This window comes from Gekko japonicus, unplaced genomic scaffold, assembly GCF_001447785.1.
Source record: "Gekko japonicus isolate JY-2015 unplaced genomic scaffold, Gekko_japonicus_V1.1 scaffold409, whole genome shotgun sequence".
Taxonomy (NCBI): Eukaryota; Metazoa; Chordata; class Lepidosauria; order Squamata; family Gekkonidae; genus Gekko; species Gekko japonicus.
The window spans coordinates 952,878-975,711 of NW_015161963.1; the positions used below are offsets into that span (position 1 = coordinate 952,878).

A 22,834-nucleotide genomic window follows, 5' to 3' on the forward strand; every position below is an offset into this window, starting at 1 on the left:
CAATAGAGCCACAATGGAAATGGGAGAATGGGAAGGGGACAATGGAGCCACAATGGAACTGGGACAATGGAGCCACAATGGAAATGGGACAATGGGAAGGGGACAATGGAGCCACAATAATGGAAAGACAATGGGAAGGGGACAATGGAGCCACAATGGAAAGGGGGCAATAGAGCCACAATGGAAATGGGAGAATGGGAAGGGGACAATGGAGCCACAATGGAACTGGGACAATGGAGCCACAATGGAAATGGGACAATGGGAAGGGGACAATGGAGCCACAATGGAAATGGGAGAATGGGAAGGGTACAATGGAGCCACAATGGAAAGGGGACAAAGGAGGCACAATGGAAAGGGGACAATGGAGGCACAATGGAAAGGGGACAATGGGAAGGGGACAATAGAGCCACAATGGAAAAGGGACAATGGAAGCACAATGGAAATGGGACAATGGGAAGGGAACAATGGAGCCACAATGGGAAGGGGACAATGGAAGCACAATGGGAAGGGGACAATGAAGCCACACTGGAATGGGAACAATGGAAGCACAATGGAAATGGGACAATGGGAGGTGGACAATGGAGCCACAATGGAAATGGGACACTGGGAAGGGGACAATCGAGGCACAATGGAAATGGGACAATGGGAAGGGGACAATGGAGCCACAATGGAAAGGGGACAATGGGAAGGGGACAGTGGAGCCACAATGGAAAGGGGACAACGGGAACGGGACAATGGAGCCACAATGGGAAGGGGACAATGGAGCCACAATGGAAAGGGGACAATGGGAAGGGGACAATAGAGGGACAATGGGAAGGGGACAATGGAGCCACAATGGAAATGGGACAATGGGAAGGGGACAACGGAACTACAATAGAAAAGGGACAATGGAAGCACAATGGAAATGAGACATTAGAAAGGGGACAATGGAAGCACAATGGAAATGGGAGAATAGGAAGGGGACAATAGAGCCATAATGGAAAGGGGACAATGGAAGTACAATGGAAATGGGACAATGGAAGCACAATGGAGCTACAATGGAATGGGAAGGGGACAATGGAAACACAATGGAAATGGGACAATGGGAGGGGACAATGGTGCCTCAATGGGGAAGGGGACAATGGTGCCTCAATGGGAAGGGGACAATGAAAGCAAAATGAAAATGGGACAATGGAGCCACACTGGAAAGGGGACAATGGGAAGGGAACAATGGAGCCACAATGGAAAAGGGTCAATAGGAAGGGTCCAATGGAGCCACAATGGAAAAGCGACAATGGAGGGACAATGGAAATGAGACAATGGGAAGGGGACAATGGGGCCACAATGGAAAGGGGACAATTGAAGCATAGTGGAAATGGGAAAATGGGAAGGGGACAATGGAGCCACAAAGGAAAGAGGACAATGGAGGTACAATGGAAAGGGGGCCGTGGGAAGGGGACAATGGAGCCACAATGGAAAGGGGACAATGGGAAGGGGACAGTGGAGCCACAATGGAAAGGGGACAACGGGAACGGGACAATGGAGCCACAATGGGAAGGGGACAATGGAGCCACAATGGAAAGGAAACAATAGAAGTACAATGGAAATGAGACAATGTAAAGGGGACAATGGAAGCACAATGGAATGGGACAATGAGAAGGGAACAATCGTGCCTCAATGGGAAGGGGACAATGGAAGCACAATGGAAATGGGACAATGGGAGGGGGACAATGGAGCCACACTGGAAAGGGGACAATGGAAGCAAAATGGAAATGGGACAATGGGATGGGAACAACGGAGCCGCAACGGGAAAAGGCACAATGGAAATGGGACAATGGGAAGGGGACAATGGAGCCACAATGGAAAAGGGACAATGGAGGCATAATGGAAATGGGACAATGGGAACGGACAATAGAGCCACAAAGGAAAGGGGACAATGGACGCACAATGCTAATGGGACAATGGGAAGGGGACAATGGAGCCACAATGGAAAAGGGACAATGGAGGCATAATGGAAATGGGACAATGGGAACGGACAATAGAGCCACAAAGGAAAGGGGACAATGGACGCACAATGCTAATGGGACAATGGGAAGGGGACAATGGAGCCACAATGGAAAAGGGACAATGGAGCCATAATGGAAACGGGACAATGGGAACGGACAATAGAGCCACAAAGGAAAGGGGACAATGGACGCACAATGCTAATGGGACAATGGGAAGGGGACAATGGAGCCACAATGGAAAGGGGACAATGGGAAGGAGACAATGGGAAGGAGACAATGGTGCCCAATGGAAAGGGGACAATGGAGCCACAATGGAAAGGAAACAATAGAAGTACAATGGAAATGAGACAATGTAAAGGGGACAATGGAAGCACAATGGAAAGGGGACAATGGGAAGGGGACAATGGAGCCACAATGGAAAGGGGACAATGGAGGCACAATGGGAAGGGGACAATGGAGGCACAATGGCAAGGGGACAATGGGAAGGGGACAATGGAGCCCAATGGAAAGGGGACAATGGAGGCACAATGGGAAGGGGACAATGGAGTCACAATGGAAAGGGGACAATGGCAGTAAAATGGAAATGGGACAATGGGAAGGGGACAATGGAGCCACAATGGAAATGGGACAATGGGAAGGGGACAATGGAGCCACAATGAAAAGGGGACAATGGAGGCCGAATAGAAACAAGACAATGGGAAGGGGACAATGCAGCCACAATGGAAAGCAGCCAATGGAAACGGGACAGTGGAACTACAATAGAAAAGGGACAATGGAAGTACAATGGAAATGAGCCAATGGAAAGGGGACAATGGAAGTACAATGGAAATGGGACAATAGAAAGGGGACAATAGAATGGGACAATGGGAAGGGGAGAATGGAGGCACAATGAGAAGGGGACAATGGAGCCACAAAGGAAAGGGGACAATGGAGGCACAATGGAAAGGGGACAATGGAAATGGGGACAATGGAGCCACAATGGAAAGAGGACAATGGGAAGGGGACAATGGAGCCACAATGGAAAGGGAACAATGGAAGTACAATGGAAAGGGGACAATGGAAAGGGGACAATGGAGCCACACGGGAAATGGGACAATGGGAAGGGGACAATGGAGCCACAATGGAAATGGGAGAATGGGAAGGGGACAATGGAGCCACAAAGGAAAAGGGACAATGGGAGCAGAATGGAAATGGGAGAATGGAGCCACAATGGAAAGGGGACAATGGGAAGGGGACAATGGAGGCACAATGGAAAGAAGAGAATGGGAAGGGCTCCATCGTCCCCTCCCCGTTGTCCCATTTCCATTGTCCCCTTTCCATATTAGCTCCATTGTCCCCTTTCCCACTGTGCTTCCATTGTCCCCTTCCCATTGTCCCATTTCCATTGTGCTTCCATTTACCCCTTTCCATTGTGGCTGCATTGTCCCCTTCCCATTGCCCTATCTCCATTGTGCCTCTATTGTCCCCTTCCCATTGTCTCATTTCCATTGTGCTTCTATTGTCCCTTTTCCATTATGGCTCTGTTGTCCCCTTCCTATTGTCCCATTTCCATTGTGCCTCCATTGTCCCCTTTCCATTGTGGCTCCATCTTCCCCTTCCCACAATGGGAAGGGGACAATGGGAGTACAATGGAAATGAGACATTGCGAAGGGGACAACGGAGCCACAATGGAAAGGGGACAATGGAGCCACAATGGGAAGGGGACAATGGAGCCACAATGGGAAGGGGACAATAGGAAGGGGACAATGGAGCCACAGTGGAAAAGGGACAATGGAAGTACAATGGGAAGGGGACAATGGAGCCACAATTGAATGGGGACAATGGAAGCACAATTGAAATGGTGCAATAGGAAGGGGACAATGGAAGCACAATGGAAATGGGACAATGGGAAGGGGACAATGGAGCCACAATGGAAATGGGACAATGGGAGCACAAAGGAAATGGAACCATGGGAAGGGAACAATGGAGCCACAATGGAAAGGGGACAATGGATGGGGGACAATTGAAGCACAGTGGGAAGGGGAGAATGGGAAGGGGACGATGGAACCACAATGGAAAGTGAACATGGAAGCATAATGGGAAGGGGACAATGGAGCCACAATGGAAAGGGGACAATGGAAGTGCAATGGAAGTGGGACAATGGGAAGGGGGCAATGGAATCACAATGGGAAGGGGACAATGGGAAGGGGACATTGGAGGCACAATGGAGCTATGAAGGAAAAAGGGAAAATGGAAAGGGCACAACTGATTCAGAATTGAAAAGGCAATATCGAGTCACAATTGAGGTACAACAGAGCGGGTACAACAGAGCCACAAAGGAAAGGGCATAATGGAAAGGGCAGAATTGGTCTGTAATGGAGCCCCCATGGGAAGGGCATAATGGGGAAGACATTCCAGATAAGGCACTCTAAGTGGTGGCATCGGCAAGAGATAGCACACAGGGATATATGGAAGTGGATGATCCTTCAAATACATGGGTCTTAGATCATGGAGGGCTTGAAAGGTTGGAACTGGCACGGTGAGTTTAAATTGAGAAAAGACTGGCAGCCAATGAAGGCATTTCAAAATCCACAACATACGTCCCCCATGGCTAGCCCCTGACTGCAGCTGAGCTTCCACGTCTGGACCAGTTGCAATTTCTGGGTTGTCTTCAAGGGCAGCCCCACACAGAGTGTGTTGCAACTGACCCCCTTTGAATTGGGGGTCCACCAGAGTAACCAAAAGGTTTTCATATTGCAAGAAACATGAACCACAGTAGCAGCAGAGGTTTTAGACCAGGAAGGGGATGTACTTGGGTTCAACGCATCCCAGCAACCCATGCGGAAACTTACCAAGAGGGAAGGTGATTTGGTCACACATGCCCAGGAGTTGCCCAAAGGAGATCTTGTTCTCAGAGGGATGGATGCCAAGTTCTGCCATCCTATGGTACCAGGAAAAACCATTTAGATCCCTTTGAAGCAGCCTAGGTGCCTTCCCATCTTGCCCACCACAGCATGCCTGAAGCACATCCTGAAGTTGCCTCCCAGGCTTTACTCAGCAGAGAGCTCATTTCTGCCAAAGCAGGGAAATGGTTCACCTGCTCCTTGTTACCTGCGAATCGTGAACTTGACTGTGTCTTCGTTGTGGGAGGCTACCATCACGTTGGCCTTCCGGTGGTGCTTGATCTCCTCAAGAATGTAGTCCAGGCATCTGCAGGGCATGGAAAGACAGAAGCAGGAGGCTAAGGGAGCTGCCTGGGGCTACCGTGCCCTTCTTGCTACCCCTCCAAGGTTTCAAGCCAGCTGCCCCTCTTACCTATGGTACATCTCACTGGTTTTCTGGTAGGTTGGGTTGATGGGGTCTTCGTAGCCCAGTTCAGCCGCCCTGCTGCGCTCCTGAACCATGTAGGCACCCCTCACCAGTTTGGCTCCGAAGTGCCAGCCTTCCCGCCGTGAGAGCTCCACACCCACAGTAACATTATCATAGGCTTCCTGCTCCGAGGTGGGGGGGGGAAGGGGAGAGTGAGTTGGTTGCTGCAGTGAGGAAAAGGCCCAAAGGTACCTATCCCAAGGCATGACTGGCCAGCAACTACCCAAAGCTGCTGTAGTCAGCCTTCTGTCCCCCTGCTTAAGGTTGCTGAAGGGACGCTTCTTTCTTTTAAGGTATGTTTGTCAGATGTGTAGGGATTCTGATCTCAACCTTTCCCTTTTGTTCTCTGCCTTCCAAGGAGCCACAAATTCTGACAGTGGGGCAACTTCTGTATTCTCTCCTCTGCCCCACAAGTGATGGCATATCTGCATTGTGTCTATATTAGGGGATTCCCAAAAAATGCCCGTTCCAAATACTCATATGGTATTTGGATCCAGGATTTTCTGGAAATCCCTAAATTTTTTTGGTCCATAGACCCAAACCAAAAAATGCCAGAAAAAGAATACCAGTTGCATCCAGGTTGGGCTGCCTTCTTCTGCCGCCCAGTTTTAACCAAGCGGCAGGAGAAGGTAGTGCAGAACTTGGGCTGATCTTGGGCTGGCTTCTCTAGCAGCCCGGTTTAAACCAGGCTGCGAGAGAAGCCAGCCACAGCCGAGACAGTGGGGAGCTCTTAGTTCCCCACCACCCTGGCTGATAGTCTGACTTCTGCAGTCCATTGAAAGTTTAAAGGGACTTTATAAGCCTGACCCACAAACAGCTAAGAGGCGGGAGCTATCTGCTTTGTCCTCTTTGCTCTTTTCAGATCTACACAAAATCCCCAAATATATCCAGGGTTTTCTCAGGACTTTTTTTTGGTTTTTTCAAAAATACCCAGATACACTTGGGAAGCTAAAATATACCTGAAAAATACCAATAAGTTTTTTTGGGGGGTATATTTTCGGCTTAGGTAGATCCAAACGCACACCTCTAGTCTATATATCTCAGCAGGTGTCTGTCTTAGCCAAACTTGAAAACTTAGCTTCTACTGCCATCTGTTGAAACATTTCTTTCCTCGTAAAGCAAGACGCATTTTCAGTTTTATGTTACTACACTGTGAGTTCCAAATACAGTAAGGAGGGTAGATTTTCCAGTAAGCTCTACAGAAAGAATGGTTCATTCCTTGCATCATACTGGTGTCTGTTATCCCTGCTGGCTCAATCGTGGCATTTAGCCATCCTGTAGAAGTCAACACTGACTTTTCCCCAGTGACCTGCCAATACAAGTTTTGCAGCTGCCAACCTATTTTGCAATAAAGATCAGATGCACGTCAGCTCCAGACTAACAGACCACACAGTCATCCATATGATCGTGTTAGGACTGAAAGCTGGGAATGAACACTGTGCCCTTTAATCTCTCTGCAGTTCTTTTTTGTTCACATTTGTTCAGCGTTCTGCCTGAGGAAGAGTTCCGTCAAATCCTAAACTGCAGAAGCTCATTATGAACTGCAGCCAGTTCTAAGTCATAGCTTGGTTTCTTTGAGTGGACCGAGCTGCCCTCAGCTCCTTATAGCTGCCATTCCCATCCCCCTGCTACCGGATGGCCTTTTCAGGCTTAAGAAAAAAAAATCAACATATTGTGCTGTGTGTGTTAAGTGCTGTCAAGTCACTTCTGACTTTGGGCAACCCTATGGAGTCATGTCCTTCCAATGTCGTAATGCCGTTAACAGCCATTCTCAGGCCTTGCAAACGGAGGGCCAAGGCTTCCTTTTAGTGGGTCAATCCATCTCATGTTGGGTCTTCCTCTGTTCCTGCTGCCTTCAGCTTTTTTTTTTTAAGTTGCTATAATATTGTAATAGCAGTATGTTCAATACAATTTAAAAAACCAGCAAAATGACAAAAACCCTTTAGTGGCAATGAATGGGGTAGCTGCAGGGGACAGGGGCAAAAATGCTCCCCAAGTGGGTAGAACTTGAAAAAAAACACAAAAACCCACAGCTTTCCATCCACACTGATACAAACAGTCTTCAACTGCAGCAATTCAAAAAAAGAAAGAAAAAAGGTCACACCCCCCCCCAAGCAGGTTTAGGAGAGACTGCAGCCAAAGCTTGAAGGTGGTGTGCAGATCCTGGGGAAAAGAATGTGCCTGTTTGGGAGCCAAAGAGGAGCCTGAGTAAACTAAATGTCCTAGGGTCCTCCAGCCTCCTCTGCCAGAGACTTCTACCTGTCTTAACTCAACTTTTGCCCTGAACTCCTGGCAGCCAAAACCGTTATGCTCCCTTCCTTGTATCTACATTTGAAGCACCCATTTCTTTAGGGGTGCAGCAGCCACATGCAGATTGCAAGAGATGCCCAGAGCCTGTGGGCAACCTTGAGAGTTTCCCTTTAGCACACACTGCACGACATTGCCTAGGCCCCAGCCGACAGAGTAGCACATTTGCCTGGCGTGGCAAGAGGCCTTGGGCTGTCCCTGGCTCCATGATCACTTTCTCACCTTCAGGTAGCACTGGTAGGTGTTGAAGATGGCTGCTCTCTGCTGGTTGAACCTACGCTGCATCTCCAGGGTGAGACGGCTGATGGCCGGCTGGAAGTAGGTCTGTTCTGCATCCACCATCAATCTCACGCCCACTTCCAAAGCTTTCTGAAAGGGAAAAGGCAGACTGGCTCATGGTGGCACAAACACCATTGAAATCTGCTCCACCGCACACCCACTAAGCAGCTACTTGGGAAGTTCATGGCAGAGGGCAGCCCTCCACTGCTATTTTTCATGACAGCTAAGTCTACACACAGGGGGCATTCTAGCTCTGAATAACAGCATACAAGTGGCAAGCACAGGCAGCCCTGTTGCCTTGCTGGGGGCCTTCTGGGAGGCCTCTGCTTGGCCATTATTAACAGGGCACTGGTTTTGATAGGCCTTGATTTATTTACTACATTTTTATCTCACTCTTTCTCCAAGGAGTTCGGGGGTAGGATATATTGGTCTCTTCTCCATTTTATCCTAACCAACACCCCATAAGGCAGGTTAGACTGGGTGACTGGCCAAAGGTCATCCAGCAAGCTTCACTGCAAACCAGGGATCTGAAACTGGGCCTCCCAGATTCTAGGGCAACACTCCAGCCACTACACTGATGATTAAATTTTTATGTCAGTATCATATTTAACATTTCTGTCATTAATCAATCATTTATTACAGTCACAGACCAGCAAAATAAAACGTACACTGGCAGAATAGTTATAAGAATATATACAGACTTAAGAATAGCAAATACGTTTCATTAAATCAGGAATGGTATCCCTCCTTTCTTCTAGAAAATCTTGAATCTGGAACCTCAGATAGAACTGCTAGATTTTGTGCAGCTGCCAGAGGCTATCAAGGTACAGGACTGATGTAGTGAAGCATTTTTTACCTTTAACAAATTGGTCTCTGCCTGTGGGGAAAGGTAGGCCCTCCTTCTAATAATAACATTTCCTGTTCTTATTATTGTCATTTATACTCCACCTTTTTCTCCACCGGGGACTCAAAGCAGCTTACATAACTCCCCTCTCCTCCATTTTACCCTCACAACAACCCTGTGGGGTAGGTTATGTTGAAGAGTGTTACTGGCACAGGGTCATAAAGCAAGCTTCCATGGCAGAGTGCGGATTCACATCTGGTTTCCCAGATTTTAGCCTGGCAATTTAACCACTAACACTATATTCAGGTGACTTCATATGCAACCAGCCACCTGATATTAGCATCCAGGTATTGGCTTTCCTTGGGCAGGCCTAAAAGACAGACCTATGTGGTAATTATATTATTTTATAGATGAGTAAGAGAAGAGTAACTGGCCTATAATCTGCATATGGAATTCAGAGTTAATGTTGTCCTATATGAAGTCTTCAGTTTGCACTTAGCCAGCCCCCTACACTATCATCTGCATCTTAGGAGCAGGGAGAGCAGGGAGAACATCAGCATTAAAGAGTTGCACTCAAGTAAAAGGAAAGCCCCCCTGCCAAGGCCCCTGGGGGAAAAATAAAATCTGATCCTGGATATGGCACAGCCAATCTGGTCAAGGACCCCCAAGTATAGCTTTATTGGACATCAGAACGCTGTTCCTCCACAGTGGCAGCTATGCTCCAGAAACAGAGAAAATGCTGCTCCCAAGTTCTCACCTTGGCCAGGACATCCACCCTCTGCAGCAGCCGTTTCATTTGCATCTCCTCCTCCTCTGTGAAGCGAGACAACAGTGGCTCAAGCTGCCCCGTCTGCAAGGAGAGAAGACACAGAGGTCTCTGGCTGAAGTAACCAATCGCCCCCTCCCAGCCCCTGTAGCGACAGAGAAGTCTCCGCACAGGGAGGACTGTGACTTAAGTGAGCAAAACAGTTTTGAAAGCAAGCTACCCCAGTTCCAGTCCACCAGCGCCCTGGATACTTGCCCCCACTTCCCTCTTCCCTTCCCCCCCAGGCACAACAGAGGCTAGAGCGCTGACCCTCTTTTCAACTCACATATTAAGCCAGAGGGCTTGGGACTGTATCACTGTGTCCTTGAGAGGCTGGAGAGCATGAATGGCAGCTTTGGCAAGAGGGCCCTTTGACCAAAAGGGAGCAGAGACCATAAATGATGGCCCTTAAAGAGAAGCAGCACAACCCTGGGGGAGGTGGGCATCAGAACAGCAAGTAATTAAGGAGAAAATGAATAAGCCTACATTTGCAGACTGACTACACCAAAGCCCTGCAAAGGCAGATAGTGAGTTTGGCACAAGGCCACCAAAACTACAACTATGGTTAAAAGATGCCCTGGGGTGATGGTACGATAGTGGCTTCTTCGGTTATCTTATCCCTCATCTGCAGAGAAGAGATTACACTACAGTGTGGCTGGCATGACTTGCAAGGGCCTGGAAACTCCTCTCTTGCTGCTTATCAACCCAGCAAGCCACAGAGGCTAACAGAAGAATCATTAAGGCTATGGTCACAAACACTAAATAACCCACTTTCAGTCCACTTTTATAATGCACTTTCCAACTGGATTTTGCCAGTTCACACAGTAAAATCCAGTTGGAAAATGCACTGAAAATGGATTGAAAGTGGATTATTTAGTGCGAGAGACTGCTGAAGTCCGAGCTCAAGAGAGACAGAGCAACTCCGCCAGAAGGGGAAGGATCCCCAGTGCCATCACAAGAGTCTCCCAGGCCCTTCCAGCAGGCCTGGCTATTTACCTTCATGTTTGGGATGAGCAGCAGTTTGGAAATCTTAGTGCGGGTGTCAATCAGGCTGTTCCAGTCCAGCAAGTCCACTGTTCTGGGGGTGGGGGAGAGAGAAGAGGTAGCATTTTCAGTGTCCAGTCTGGGGTATCCGTGTGCAAAAATCATTCCCTTACCAAGTCTTGCAGAGGGTCTCCCACTCTAAACTGGAGTGCCCAGCTCAGGGGACTGGATGTAACCCAGGAGCAGCAAGCTCCCAAACTCTGGTGGTGCAGAGACAGGCTTAAGCCGCTGTGGGGAAAATAAGACGCTCCAAGAAGACTGGAACCCCATTCCCCAATTGATCAGCCTGCCTTCTGTCTTCATCAGGCACTGCTTTTTGAGCTTCTCTGGAAGCCACAGGAAGCTAGAAACCTGAACTGTAAAAAATAAAAACCAAGACTTTCAGGAGGCTGGATTTCGAGCTAGCTCTCCTTCCTTTCATGTAAGTCTCCCCAGGATGCTCGCAAAGCACCCGTATCCACATGCCACAAAAGCTACCAAAAGGGGGAGGACCTCTCACCAAAAAGTTCTTGATCCCAAATATGGGGGTCTTTCCCTTCAACCAAAGCAGCAGGTTCAAAAAGTCCATTGCCAAAACCCACCCTGCCCCTGGCCACCACACTCACCCAGATTCGCCCAGCTTCTCACCGGTGAACCAGTGCTGGCTCTCTGCCTTAGTGGCAACTCCCAGCTTGGCCAGTGCCTCCTACGAGAGATTAAAGGAACCGACGTTGAATCTTACGTATCAGCAGGCTGCCCCCAGCCCGACCTCTTTCATCCCAAGGAAGCAGGCTTTCACACCTTGGAAACCCTGCAGTCTCTCGAGAGGGGCAAGCTGGGTACAGGAGTCTCTCCCCCCAAGGAAGCCTGATCCTTGCCATGTGTCTGTCCCCCACCCCCAGAAACCCAATCCTTGCCATGTCTCCCCCACCCCTAAAGGAAGCCTAATCCTTGCGACATGCTGTTCCTTGTTGTTTGGATGCAAGGGGCGTTTTGATCAGGCTGGGCTTCAGTTTTTCCATCATCATCCTGCCCCCAAACTTTTGATACAACAGCAGGATTTGCCAGTCATCAACATAAAAAATAGCCAAAACTGTAATTGCCGCCCCCCAATCCAGAGTTTCGACTATATGGGACTGAGAAAGCAATGATGAGGGAGCGTTTATACATTTAGATTCACTCAATATGGTGGAAGAACCAACAAGAGGAAGACCAGCCAACACTGGCTATTTTTAAAAACCAGACTGTACTATTATTTTAAAAGAAGTATACTTGGCATAAATTCAGCAGTTGAAAATCAAGCTGAAAAGTTTGGACACATGAGAAAGATTACAGATGTCTAAAATTTATAAAACACCGCTGGCTTTGAAAATGCAAGCAAGATAAATTCCTTGCAAACAAACTGAAGGGAAAAGGGGGAGCGGAGAACACTCAAAGGTAAAAAAGAAAGATCGCATTATTCAAGACATTACTCATTAAGGTGAACTGCTTTATAGTGCTGTAAACCCGGATAAAACAAAGCTGACAGCATGGTTAGCAACAGAATTCTCATTCCTCAAGTAACCTTGGATGATTAAGAGGAGATGCGCGGGAGGGGCTAATGTAAATGTGGGGGGGGAGGCAGCAAACCAGGTTGGTTTGTATTTGGGATATTCCAAACACTTCTATATGACAGGGTATATATAAAAGCAATTAACAGATGTTTCTTGTTTTAAAAACTGCTTATGAAAGAGAGGCAATAACTATCCTGAAAAGCAGGGAATGATATTCCTGAGACATAAGACCAATCTCTTTAAAAGCTTAGTATAAAACACTAAACATCTACTTTAGCAGCATGAACTATTTACAATAAGTTCAGGGATAGTTTGTTCAAAAACAGATGCTGTCTGATAAATTAGGAAAATATCCAATTTACTGAAAGCCCTCAACAGTCATGTAAAAAGTGTATTTAATGCCTGATATTCAGAAGGCCTTCACTGCGGTCCCAGCCAGTTGAGAAGAGTTAGCTCAGTTTGGCTTTGGAAATAATTTTAAGATTTCGATTTCCCTGCTGTATGTTCATCTTCAAAAATTATTTATTACAGTTTAGAAGAAGGAATATATTTGCAGTGGAGAGCGCAAAGATACCCTTCGCCCCCAGCATCCCAGCAGTGCTATTTGAACACAAGTTTTAGCTATTGTGATAAAAAACCAGATGAAGAATATCAAAGCTCTTGAACAATCTAAATTGACAATACATGCAGATGATATTGCTTCAATGCTGGTAGACCTAGTAAATTCAGTTGAAGTAGTATTACAGGTTATAAAAATTATGTCCTATAAATTATGGCTATAAATTTAATGAAGTAATATGTGAATTTTTAGTATTAAACATTAAACTACAAACCCAAGAGGCAACTGACAATTTTTGCATGACTGCGGTGGGGTGGGTGGGGAGATTAAGTATTTAAGCATAAATTGTCTGCAAATAGAGGCGCTATGAAATGTTATACTCCAGTCATTAAAAAGATTAATGATCAGGTGGAGAAGTTGGAAACCGTTTCAATGATTTTTTTCCCCTCCACAATTTTTAATCCTACCTATTTATGCTCCAGAGGATGTTTGAATAAAATGTTCATTAATGGGGGAAGAAATTTAGGGAAGCTAGCAGAATTCTACATCAAAATTAAGGAAGGGTGGTATATTAGTACCCTGTCTACCTGAATTGGTGGCTACCAAAAACTGATACCCCGGGCCCGACCAAAAAATTAGGGGCAGTCAAGAACAAAGACTTCCAAAAAGGCACAGTTGGTGAAGAAACGACAGGAAGCAGGATGGGAGTGGGTGAGGACAGCTTGTCCTGTCCTTGCACTGCTTACACCTAATGTTGCCCTCCCCTTGCCTCTGTCTGTAATGACAATTGTACCGACACCCCCCCCCAGCCATGTCCAGCTCACCCTTTCCCAGCTGAGCCACAATGCAAAGCTGCACAATGGATGGTCAGGGAAAGCTAAAAAGACTGTTAAAAGGTTAAGGGGGGGGGAAGGGGGGGGAAATGCAGAGCTTAATATCACCATTTTGAAGGCACAACTCAGACCTGCCCCTCCATACTTGCGGGTGGAGCTCTGCCCACAGCCTCCCCGCAGTTCCCCTGAGCTGGGTCAAAAGGTTTTCCTTTGATCTAGCTCAGCCAGGAAAGCCATGGGAGGCTCATGTCATGCTTAGAAGGTGTATCATGTTGTGTGGATGCATCCCCATTCCATAAAACGGGTGGTGGTGGAATCTCCATGTGGAAGCAGCCATAAATGTATCACTGCTATCCCTAATGATATAAGAAGAATAACTGCATGCATTATACATAATCACTGTCCATATATTAAAGCAGGTTTGATAACTTTGGGGAACATTAAAAGAGCAGGCTTACATTGAGTATCTTGCCCATTACTCCTACTTTTTGCAATGAAATTGCAGACAAGTATTGGAAACAAGCCTCTAGGAAAATAGCCGTTTTTAAAATAGAATTATTATGGATAAGGGGAAGATTTACAACTTTAATTTACCTGAAGGACCGTCTCTTCCCACATGTTCCCTCAAGAGCACTACGATCGGGGAAGCTCCATCTCCTGGGAGTGCCAGGTTCCCAAGAGATTAAGTTTGCCTCTACTAGGGCCAGGGCATTTTCGGTGGCGGCTCCTACCTGGTGGAATGAGCTCCCAGAGGAGATCCGGGCTCTGCGGGACCTTATGCAGTTCCGCAGGGCCTGCAAGACGGAGCTCTTCCGCCAGGCGTTCGAGTAGGAGCCGCCGCCGCCACTATTCTACCACCGAGGTGGCAAGTCATCAGCTGCCCTATAAGAACGGGAGCAAGCGGGCCCAGGCAGAAGTTTGAGACAGTGTAGTGGGAGACCACGCTACTGAGACAGCTGGCCACCAAACCTGGGGGGGGGGGTTGTCCCCATCTTGGATTATTAATATAGGTATAGCACCGTATTATTGGAAGGTTTTATTGTGATTTTAAATGTTTTATTTATTATATACTGTATTGTATTTTGCACTCGGCTTTGCCGCATGTGAGCCACCCTGAGCCTTTGGGAGGGCGGGATATAAATCAAACTAATAAATAAAATAAATAAATGAAAGGGGGAAGACCTCCGTTGTTGCCATAATTTCAGTCAAGACATTCTGTGTCAGTTCCTAAGAGCAAGTCGACAGAAAATGGATGCCATTTGAGAAATCATCAACTTCCTTCAGTTAAAGGAAGTCTTATCCAACAAGAATGCTCTCTTAAATGCACACTGAGTAAGAAGTAAGAGAAAGATAAAGAAATCAAAAGTTTGTTGAAATTTGTTCTAAGAACTAGAGGTCTGATTTTATAAATCATTTAAACCTCTCATACAGATGGCATCTCACTGCTGTAAAGCTGAATAAATATTATGGGGTGATACCAGATTCATTCCAGTGTTATGAAGAACCTAATACTATGTGGAGGAACTGAATCAGAACCTAGAATTTTTGGAAATCAGAAGTCAAACCTACCACTGCTATAAATTAAATTGTTAAACCTTAATGATCAACCAAAGAAACTGTTGAGATACATGCATTACTTGCCCTCTAATGCTCATAAAAAGAATCTTCAGGACGTCTAGAAGTAGCCAGTAAGTGGAAGGATATGGAAGAGCTGAATTTACAAAGACAGTTGGGAAGAACCTGCAATGAGTCACACTTAAAACTCATCCATTTGTTTAGATTTAGAGACAGTAATTAGAAGATCCAGTAATGTTATAAGAGCTGGAACAAGTACATAGTCATTTTTATCAGAATATATATATAGGGAGAATTGAAAGAACTGTGTGGCTGCTGTAGTAATTGACAGTAAAACTTAACATCTGCAACAACTAGTTTTAGCAGACGTGGATTATTAGATGCAATGTGCAATTAATTAATTGGACTGCTAATAGGAGGTAATTAGCTTAAATGGCAGATATATTGAAGTCATTTGAAACAGGAAGACTCTAATCTCAGGTACTTTAATAGATAATGGCTCTATGTTTTGTATTTAATAACCAAGCATTATTGTGATTGGGACTGAATATGTATTTTAAATGTCTGAATTATAAAATTAACACCCCCCCGCCCCATGTTCTAGTCTCTTTTAAGCAGATCAAAGTGCAGAAACAGAGCAATTTTGCCACCTTCTGGGGGAAAGGGCAGAGTAAGACTCACCTGCAGCTTCTTTACCTCCAGCTTGGTCTCCAGGGCTGCAAGACCCCCCTTGCCCTGCTCTGCAGCCATCTGGTGGAAGAACCTCCGCCACTTCACCAGCACCTCTGAGAACTGCAGCTGGAGATAGAGCACAAGCCCTGTTATTAGGCAGGCTCTGCATGGGGAAGGAACCTAACATGGGACAGATGGCCCAGGCACAAGAACAGCAGAAAGGCCCTGCTAGGTCAGATTAACAGCCTGCCAACTGAGTCGAGCACACTGCTCACCATCCAGACACTTCTGGGAAGCCCACCAACCAGGGCATGAAACCAACAGCCATCTTCTGTTCCACAGCTAACTGTCATTCTAACACGTGTTGCCTCCGAACATGGCTGTTCCATGACAAAACATTCCCAGCATCAATTTGTCTATCCCCTTGTTGCAGGCCACCAACCTCTTGCTGCTGTGAATTCTACAGCTTACATTATGTGAAATAAGATTTTTATCTATGCTGAGCTCACTGCCAGCTTCAGTGGATGATCCCAGATTCTAGTATTATGTATGTGAAAGAGTTCCTCTATACCACTCAGTTCCATAAACCTCAAGGTCTGCCACAAAGATCGCTTGGTGGGTGGGAATTTGAACCTACGTTTCCTAGATCCTAGTTGGATACTGTAACCACTACACTGCACTAGCGCTCGCATGTCACATTGCTGCTGAAATCAGCTTTTCCCCTAAAATCCCAACCACTATATTTCTTTGTCAGCTGACACCAGATTCACAAATCAAAACACAACCCAATACCAGCAAGTTGGCATGAAATATGAAGACAGCAGACTTTTAGTCCCAGAGCACAGGCAAGGCCTTTCAAAATGGGGAAGTTTACCTTACAGAAGGCAACAAAGGAGTGGGCTGAATGAGCCTTCCAGGAAAGCAAGACCTACAGGTGTGATCCCACTGCACTGAGAGCCCTTGCAGCCTGGCTTGCCAAACCTAGGCTGCGGTCACACGGGCAGGAAAATGCGGGGGGGGGGGAAGTGTGGCTGTTTGCCCCGGGGCAAAATAACGCGTGGTTGCGCAAGCAGACATCCCGTGGAGGTCCTGTGGAGGTGCTGATCACACCACAATCCTGCGGTGCAGCAAAGAAGCGGCGCGCTGCGGCAAACGGGTGGTTTTTTTCCTGTACACTGACATGTGTGCATGCCCCGTTGGGTGCTTGTGCGCATCCCGAGGACACTTGGGGAAAAAAACCATTTTTGTGAGGGGACATGGGCGGGCGCTGGATGCCAGGGGATTCTATTGGAAACGCGATCACGCGCCCGCCCTTGCCCCGCGGTTTCCGGAAACTAGTACCTCCGAGGTACTAGTTTTTTATCGCGCATCTTCGGAGTGAAGCCTCGGGTGAGCCACGGGAGCTCTACGCTTCCCAGGTGTGGCGGTGAGATCGCGCCCGGAAAATCCGCCTATCTTCCATCTGTCTAGTGTGCCTAATGCTCCGTGTGACCGCAGCCCTAATCGCATCAGATAGACAGCAAAGCAAGGCAACAGCATGCATTTTACTCACCAGGAACTGAGGCCTCCCCAATGCTGTAAGTTTAATAGCTGAGAAGCCATCTTTTGAGCTGCCAGCTGTAAAAAGATCAAACATAGTTCATTCCTTTCCTCAGGATGGCTGTGAAACCCCACAGGCGATCTGACACTTTTCTTATTGGCTTATCCCGTAAGAAATCTTATCCCTATTTGAACCAATTCCCACATTACAATTCATGGCATTACAAAGTTCTTGGGGCCTTTGGGGCAAGTACATAGCAGGAGTTTTGTTCTTCCCAGGCAGGTGTGTAGGGGCCAAACTGGATTAGGATTCTGGTCCATGTGGAAAAAGAGCTTCAGCGTCCCCCATCCCACACTTTTTCCTCTGACCTAAGGAAACCAGTGTGGGTAGCATGTGAAACCCTTCTCCACATGCACCATGGTCAAGATCCAAACTAGGCCCCTGCATGCTTGAAAAGAACAGAATGCCCCCGCCACCCATACATTTGACCCAGTCTTTGTGGCAGCCACAAGGACTTTGTAACAAGTGGCTTTACCCTACATGGTGCAGGAGTTTGAACCCAGAGGACCCCAATTCAACACAGTAATCTTCTACTCTGATACTTAGAAGGGGGTGGTTTGAATATATGGAGCTTCTTCATGTAGAGCCAGACATAGGGTTGTCAGCCTCCAGGTAGGGCTTGGGGATCTCCTGCTTCTACAACTGATCTCCAGCTGACAGAGATCAGCTCCCCTGGAGGAAATGGCTGCTTTGAAGAATGGACTATATGGCATCATACTATGCTGAGGCCCCTCCCCTCTCCAAACCCCCCTCTCCTGGCTCCACCCCAAAAGTCTCCAAGTATTTTCCAACGCAGACCTGGCAACCCTAGCCAGACAACTGGTCAAACAATCCAGCATTAACTTTTATTGGCAGCAAACCTCCATAGTCTCAGTTCTTTCCTTTTCACTTAAAATGTCAAGGGTTGAATCTGGCACTCTTCGTGAGCTGCCTACTACTGAGCTGTGGCCATTCCTCTATAGCAGAGGGCCCCTTCACTCCCTGGCAGGACACTGTGTGCATGAAGATTTGAGAGGAGCTGACACAGAAGGTTCCACTGTATGATGCAACGTTTACCTGAAGCTTCTATGCACTGCAGAAAGGTGTCCATGTGCCGGTCGCATTTAGCTTCATCTGCGTAGAAGTAGGTGCGGGCGCTGATGACACCAGCCCGTCGATCGCCAAACCTACGATGTGCACTGTATCGCTTGTCTCTTTGCTCTGTGGGAAAATGAGAGCAAGCAGGTCCTGGACTGAGACCAAAGTTCTGAAAGGTGGAGGAGTCAAGGCTTGGCATGAATTACACACAGTTATGTGGGTCAGGTCTGTTTTTCATGGAATGGAAAGCCAAAGGAACTCTTCTGAGAAATCATCCATTTTCTAGGAAGAGTTACTTTTGCTTTCCCTTCCTTCAAAAACATGACAACTACCAGCAACCTCACCTTTCTATGACCTTTCAATTTACACAGGCTTTGGGCCTAGGCCAGTGACTAATGGCACTATTCTAAGCAGAGTTAGACCCTTATAAGTCCACTGAAGTCAGTAGGTTTATAATGGTGTAAACTCTGCTTCGATGGCACTGTAAGCATATTTCAAGGCAAATGCCACAGGACTTCTAGACTTGGCAGAACTCACTGCAAAGTTTGATCGATTTCATAAAATCTTCTGGAAGCAGAGAATTTGGGAGGGTTTGTACTTATAGAAAACAATACATGATAAACTCATCTGCTGTATTGGTACAGAACTGACAGGATCAGTTCTGTATGATTTAAGGCAAGACGTTTCATTTGTCACACATTCATCGATCTTTAGTGGAAGGTGCATCATGTGATGCTTTACCCATTAAACACTTCTCAATTCCACTTGAATTAAGAAGCCATTATTGTGAAAGCATGGCCCAAATGGTGCCAGATTACCTTCTAGGCAGTGTCTGCAAAATGATCTTCAGAAAATCTCATGATGCAGCCAGCATGGCACAAAGACAAAGAATTTTAGAGGAAAAATAAGTATACTACATATGATGGATATTAACTAAATCTTACTGACTGGCACTAAAGTTGATTGCTGTAAAACGCAATAATTTTATTCTTGCCATTGTGAGCCAAATACATAAATTTTTCACTACCTCTACAAAACATTGGGCAGTGCTCAAATAATTTTTTAATCCTGATGGTGGCATACTTTGCCTATTGGGAACTACAAGCCATGGCTACTTCAGCTGTAGCTGATAGGTACAGCTACAGCTACTGTAGCTGATAGGTATTGATAGTCTTATCATCTCTGATAACACAGAAAGGTGATACAAGAATAGAAGCCAGCGTTCTGCCGGAGAACATGGAGGAACTTGAACCTTGCTTGTGTTAGAATCACATGTTGCTTTCTAATAAACTCCTAGTTTGTGTAACTTCTTTCCTATTTGTGTTTAAAAGTTTCTATAAAAACATATTCATGATTAGGGATGGGCACAAACCAGTTAACGAGCCAAAATTCTGTGCGAACTTGGCCTAGTTTAGAGCCCCTAACCAATGTTCGGGGAAGGTGTCTTCCCCAAACATTTCCTGAACTTCTTTCTGGTTCATCTATTTGAGCCATTTAAACCTAACAACTGAGTGTGGGTCTGCCTGTCAGCTGTTAAGTTTATTTATTCTAGTAAATTTAAATGGCTGAGAGCCATTTCAGTGCTCTGTTTCACTTACCCTCGCTTTGAAGTGGAGGGGAGTGAAACAGATGGATTTAATGGCTGCCAGCCATTTAAATCTAACAGCTGACGGGTGCACCCTTCCTGCTGCTAGACTGAAATGGCTGGCAGCCATTTAAACCTAACAGTGCAGCAGGTCTGTCCATCAACTGTTAGGTTTAAATGGCTACCAGCCATTAAACCTGCTTCGAAGCGGGGGGAAGTGAAACAGATGGGTTAAATGGCTACCAGCCATTGAGAACCAGTTTGGTGTAGTGGTTAGGAGTGTGGACTCTAATCTGGGAGAACCGGGTTTGATTCCCCACTCCACATGCAGCTGCTAGTGTGACCCTGGGTCAGTCACAACTTCTTTCAGAGCTGCTCCCTCAAGGGCAATTCTCAAGAGAGCTCTCTCAGCTCCACCTACCTCATAGGGTGTCTGTTGTGGGGAGGGGAAGGGAAAGGGATTGTAAACCGCTCTGAGACTCCTTTGGGTAGTAAAGGGTTGGGTATAAATCCAATCTTTTCTCCTCTTCTTCTAACCCTTTCCAGGCGACCCCCCCTTTCCCCATGGTTGGGAGAAAGGGGGACCCGAGCTGGCCGGTTCTTTTCAGGAGTTTTTGGTTTGGTTTGGGAACTGCCCGAACCTCAAACAGCAATTTTTGGGTCTATGCCGATCCCTATTCACGAGTCCTGATAATTTTGAAATATTGTAGGATACAAACAGACCATACTGCAGGAAATGGATGAGTTTCACAAGTTTCTTTGTATATATGCTAAAATAAGAGTTCATACTTATATTGTCATATAAGTGACAGTGTCACAGTGTCATAGATGCAACGAACATGAAGTTGAGCAAACTTCAGAGGATGGCGGAAGACCAGAAGGCCTGGCGTGATCTGGTCCATGGGGTCGCGAAGAGGCAGACTCGACTGTGCGACTGAACAACAACAACTTATATTGTCACCATGCTTTTTTGTAAGACGCATTCTTTTTTATTATGTGGGCCTTTATACTGATACAGCTTAAGGCCTCATCGTGTCTACTCCAGCCCTAGTTGTGGCATACTACTCGCTGGCAAAAATAACACTCCTTGAGGGAACAGAGAGTTCACAAGACCGGTGGGTGCCTGGTGAGTCAGCTCACAGCAACCTCACATGGATTGTGGGCTAGCCTTCAGCTTGTCTGTTCCAGAGGGAATGCTAGAAAGACCTGCTCCATTTTACATGCTGCTGTGGCAGATACTGAAGCTGACTAGTGGTAGAAAGAGAATGGAAGAACAGAAGCTAGGAAATAGCTGTCCAGAAAGGTCTTTTACTTACTGCCTGTCTCCTTCTCAAATGCAGAGGTACAGGAGCTAGAAGGAATAGAAACACCCTTGTAAGTCACAGGGTTATTTCACCGGTGCACACCACCTCACCCCTCAGGACCTGAGCATGCTATGCAGGTGCACCAAGAACAGCTGACCCACAGAAGCTTTCTAGACTCCAGAGGACCAATCTGTGAACTATGAAGAGTGAGTGCTTACATGGAATAAGACTTGCAACCCTGTATGTCCTTGTGGTATTGTGCATGTGATGCTCCCCCAGCATGCAGAAAACTAGCCTATTAGGATGATTATATTAAACCCTTTCCCCCCTGATGTGCTACTTTTCTAAATGCAGGAATCTTTGTTATCTAGTGAAGCCTGTATTATCAACTGGTACAGTCTCTTCAACTGCCTCACCAAATTGTGTATGATTTTGGCCTGGTCAATACATGCAGCAGAATGAATTCATTCATTCATTCATTTATTAGATTTATATCCCGCCCTCCCCCGTAGGGCTCAGGGCGGCTTACATAGTAAAAGATCTTACCATAGTAAAACATCAATTTAAATTACATTTAAAACAGGTTATGCAGTTTAAAAACAATAAATACAATACATTAAAGTGCTCAACAATCTCAGCGCCGGAGCCTCGGGAGATGTCAACCGCATCCACTTCCAACACCCTGGTAGGCATTCCATGTCCTTAATATTGGGTGTCAATTCCGGTGTTTCTTCATTCCATCCTAGGGCCCTTCCCCCCCAATGATGGTAATAGCGGGGGGGGGGTGGCGGCGGCCCCTAATCGAAAGCCTGGTGGAAGAGCTCCGTCTAGCAGGCCCTGCGGAACTGTACCAGATCCCGCAGGGCCCTGATCTTCTCCGGGAGCTCGTTCCACCAGGTGGGGGCCGCCACCGAAAAAGCCCTAGCCCTCGTGATGGCCAATTTAGCATCTTTGGGGCCCGGCACAGACAATAAGTTTCGGGCCCCAGACCGTAGTGCTCTTGGGGGAACATACGGGGAAAGGCGGTCCCTCAGGTAGGCTGGACCCAGACCATATAGGGCTTTATAGGTAAGAACCAGCACTTTGAAGCGAATCCGGTACGCTATAGGCAACCAGTGCAGCGCTTTCAGCACAGGCTGAATATGGTCCCTCCTAGAGAGACCCATCAACAGCCTGGCCGCAGCATTCTGCACCAGTTGCAGCCTCCGGATTTGCGACAAAGGCAGCCCCATGTAGAGAGCGTTGCAGTGGTCTAGTCTCGAGGTGACCGTTGCGTGGATCACTGTGGCCAGATCATCCCGATCCAGGTAGGGGGCCAACTGCCGCGCCCGCCGAAGATGGAAAAAGGCGGACTTGTCAGTGGCTGCCACCTGGGTCTCCATTGTTAAGGTGTACTCCCAAACTCCGAACCCCAGACGTAGGCACCAGAGGCACCCCATCGAAGGTCGGGAGAGGGAGCCCCATCCCTGTCCTGGTCCGACTCAG

At 47.0% G+C, this 22,834-nt stretch overlaps 1 protein-coding gene across 1 annotated transcript in view; it reads right to left on the reverse strand.

Annotated features, from left to right (window-relative positions):
• Positions 1-22,834, reverse strand: part of LOC107126091 (proline dehydrogenase 1, mitochondrial-like) — a 34,071-nt gene that overhangs the window by 4,399 nt on the left and 6,838 nt on the right. The window contains exons 3-13 of the mRNA XM_015429594.1: positions 21,362-21,396; positions 18,440-18,583; positions 17,336-17,400; positions 15,793-15,909; positions 11,218-11,297; positions 10,565-10,646; positions 9,521-9,613; positions 7,863-8,009; positions 5,280-5,455; positions 5,076-5,174; positions 4,817-4,905 (exon numbers count right to left, since the gene is read on the reverse strand). Of these exons, the coding sequence (XP_015285080.1) occupies positions 4,817-4,905; positions 5,076-5,174; positions 5,280-5,455; positions 7,863-8,009; positions 9,521-9,613; positions 10,565-10,646; positions 11,218-11,297; positions 15,793-15,909; positions 17,336-17,400; positions 18,440-18,583; positions 21,362-21,396 (1,127 nt within the window). The remainder of the gene's footprint in view (positions 1-4,816; positions 4,906-5,075; positions 5,175-5,279; positions 5,456-7,862; positions 8,010-9,520; positions 9,614-10,564; positions 10,647-11,217; positions 11,298-15,792; positions 15,910-17,335; positions 17,401-18,439; positions 18,584-21,361; positions 21,397-22,834) is intronic.